This window comes from Corapipo altera, unplaced genomic scaffold (genome assembly GCF_003945725.1).
Source record: "Corapipo altera isolate COAL_440 unplaced genomic scaffold, ASM394572v1 230, whole genome shotgun sequence".
NCBI lineage: Eukaryota > Metazoa > Chordata > Aves > Passeriformes > Pipridae > Corapipo > Corapipo altera.
This window is the reverse complement of record NW_020885002.1, coordinates 132,619-134,411: the sequence shown is the minus strand read 5'-3', so window position 1 is coordinate 134,411 and position 1,793 is coordinate 132,619. Positions and strand designations below refer to the sequence as shown.

Genomic DNA, 1,793 nt, shown 5'->3' with positions numbered 1-1,793 from the left:
CCGGGTGGTGCTGGAGTGCTCGTGCTCCAGCACCACGGGGGAGACGTCGTGCTTTGTCCACCCCACGCACGACGCTCAGCCCTCGCGCCTGCTACGCACCCTCTGCACAGACTCCCACTTGGAGGTGGAGAAAACCGCCGCCTGGGTGCAGAGCTTGGTGGAAGCAGCCTGGGAGCGTTTGCCCCAGTGGCACGACTGGCAGCTCCAGCTGCTGCCCTCCTCCCGCTCCTGCAGGCTCCTGCTGACCGGCCCCTGCCCGGTGCAGCTCTGCGCTGAGCTGCTCTTGGCACTGCGGCAGGGCCGGCCAGGCAACTTCCTGGTGCTGGAATAGGCACCTGCAGCTCTCCCACCTGCTGCTTTAGTCTGGGCTAGGGTTAGAGTAGGATAGAGTAGGATAGAGTAGGATAAGAGTAGAGTAGGAGAGATTAAGGATGGGGTTAGATTTTCCAAGGGTGGGTTTAGGCTGGGGTAGAGTTAGGCTTAGGATGGCCTTAGGCTTGTAGGGGGATAGATGTTAAGCTAGTGTTTTCCCAAGGGTGGGTTTAGGCTGGGGTAGAGTTAGGCTAAGGTAGATAGGATAGGCTTCCATCTTCTGCATCTCCTCCACAGGGGGTTGTATTTTGCTCCCTTTCTGCTTCCAACTTGAAAATAAAGAGAAAGGTTGAGCAGAGCTTGCCCAGTGTCAAGGCCTTTTCTGTTTCTCGTACTGCCGGGCTGGGGCTGGGGCTGCCTGGGGAGTCGTCTCTCTTCTTTCTCTCTTTCTCTCCCTCACCTCGTGAATTCGTCCCTTACCTTCTCTCTTCCCTTGCACCCGAGCCCTTTTTCCAAAGCCCCCTGCTGTGTGCTTCTCCATTAGCTCAGGCACTAACAGACCACCGTCCATGCCAAGGATGAAATTTACTTCTCAACTAGTCGGAGTTTTTGCAGACCTTTGGACTTTGAGCATTCCTTTGGAGCATGAGCATTTCCAAATCTTGGGGGCTCCCTTCTCCTTTATGTAGCTTTTGTTCCACCGTTTTCTGTTAAAATATTTTTTGGAGTACCTTTTTTGTCTTTGAATATTGGTGAATTAATATGCAATTTTATGTCTTCTAGAGAAGAATAATTCTCAGACCTTGCATGGTTAGTTAGGGGCTTACACATACTAGAAAATATAATCAGATAGTTTTTATACAGTCTTAGAGCAAGGTGTTCTTTATGATTCATTCCAACCCAAACCATTCTTCACTTCTTAGAAGCCCCGTTTTCAAACTTGTCTTTTTTTTGTTTTTTTTAAACCAACCCTTGATTTTAGATAATTCAAGCATATATTTCTTCTTGCAGAGATGATTGCGTACTTTATTTCTTAGACATCTGTATCAGTGTCTTTGTATGAATGTCCCAGATCATCATCCACAAAGATTTTTGAATATATATTTTAATAAAAAGATGATGGGAAAAATAAATCAGGTTTTCAGTGTAAGAAAAAAAAGTTGAGGAATGCTCATCAAAACTTTCAGTTACCTGTATTTAAAAAAATGTAGTTGTACTTAGAAGAAGACAATCATAGAGTTGCCTGGGTTTGAAAGGACCTTAAATATCATCTCTTTCCAACCCTTTGGCTTTGGCAGGGACACCTTTCATTAGACCAGGTTGCTTAGAGCCCCATCCAACCTGACCTTGAACACTGCCAGGGATGGGGCATCCACAACACCTCTGTGTAAATAAAAAAAAGAGAATATTACTGATTAAATGTATCACAAGTCAGAATGAAGAGTTCTCTTATTTGTCTATCACTAGAAGATGAACTACTT

General features: G+C 46.0%; 1 protein-coding gene across 1 annotated transcript in view; it reads left to right on the top strand.

The window, feature by feature from the left end:
• LOC113958679 (inositol 1,4,5-trisphosphate receptor-interacting protein-like 1) overlaps positions 1 to 671 on the top strand; it is a 7,225-nt gene extending 6,554 nt beyond the window's left edge. Inside the window, exon 3 of the mRNA XM_027667143.1 lies at positions 8 to 671. Within this exon, the coding sequence (XP_027522944.1) occupies positions 8 to 331 (324 nt within the window). The 3' untranslated portion in view covers positions 332 to 671. The remainder of the gene's footprint in view (positions 1 to 7) is intronic.
• The last annotated feature ends 1,122 nt before the right edge of the window (positions 672 to 1,793 follow it).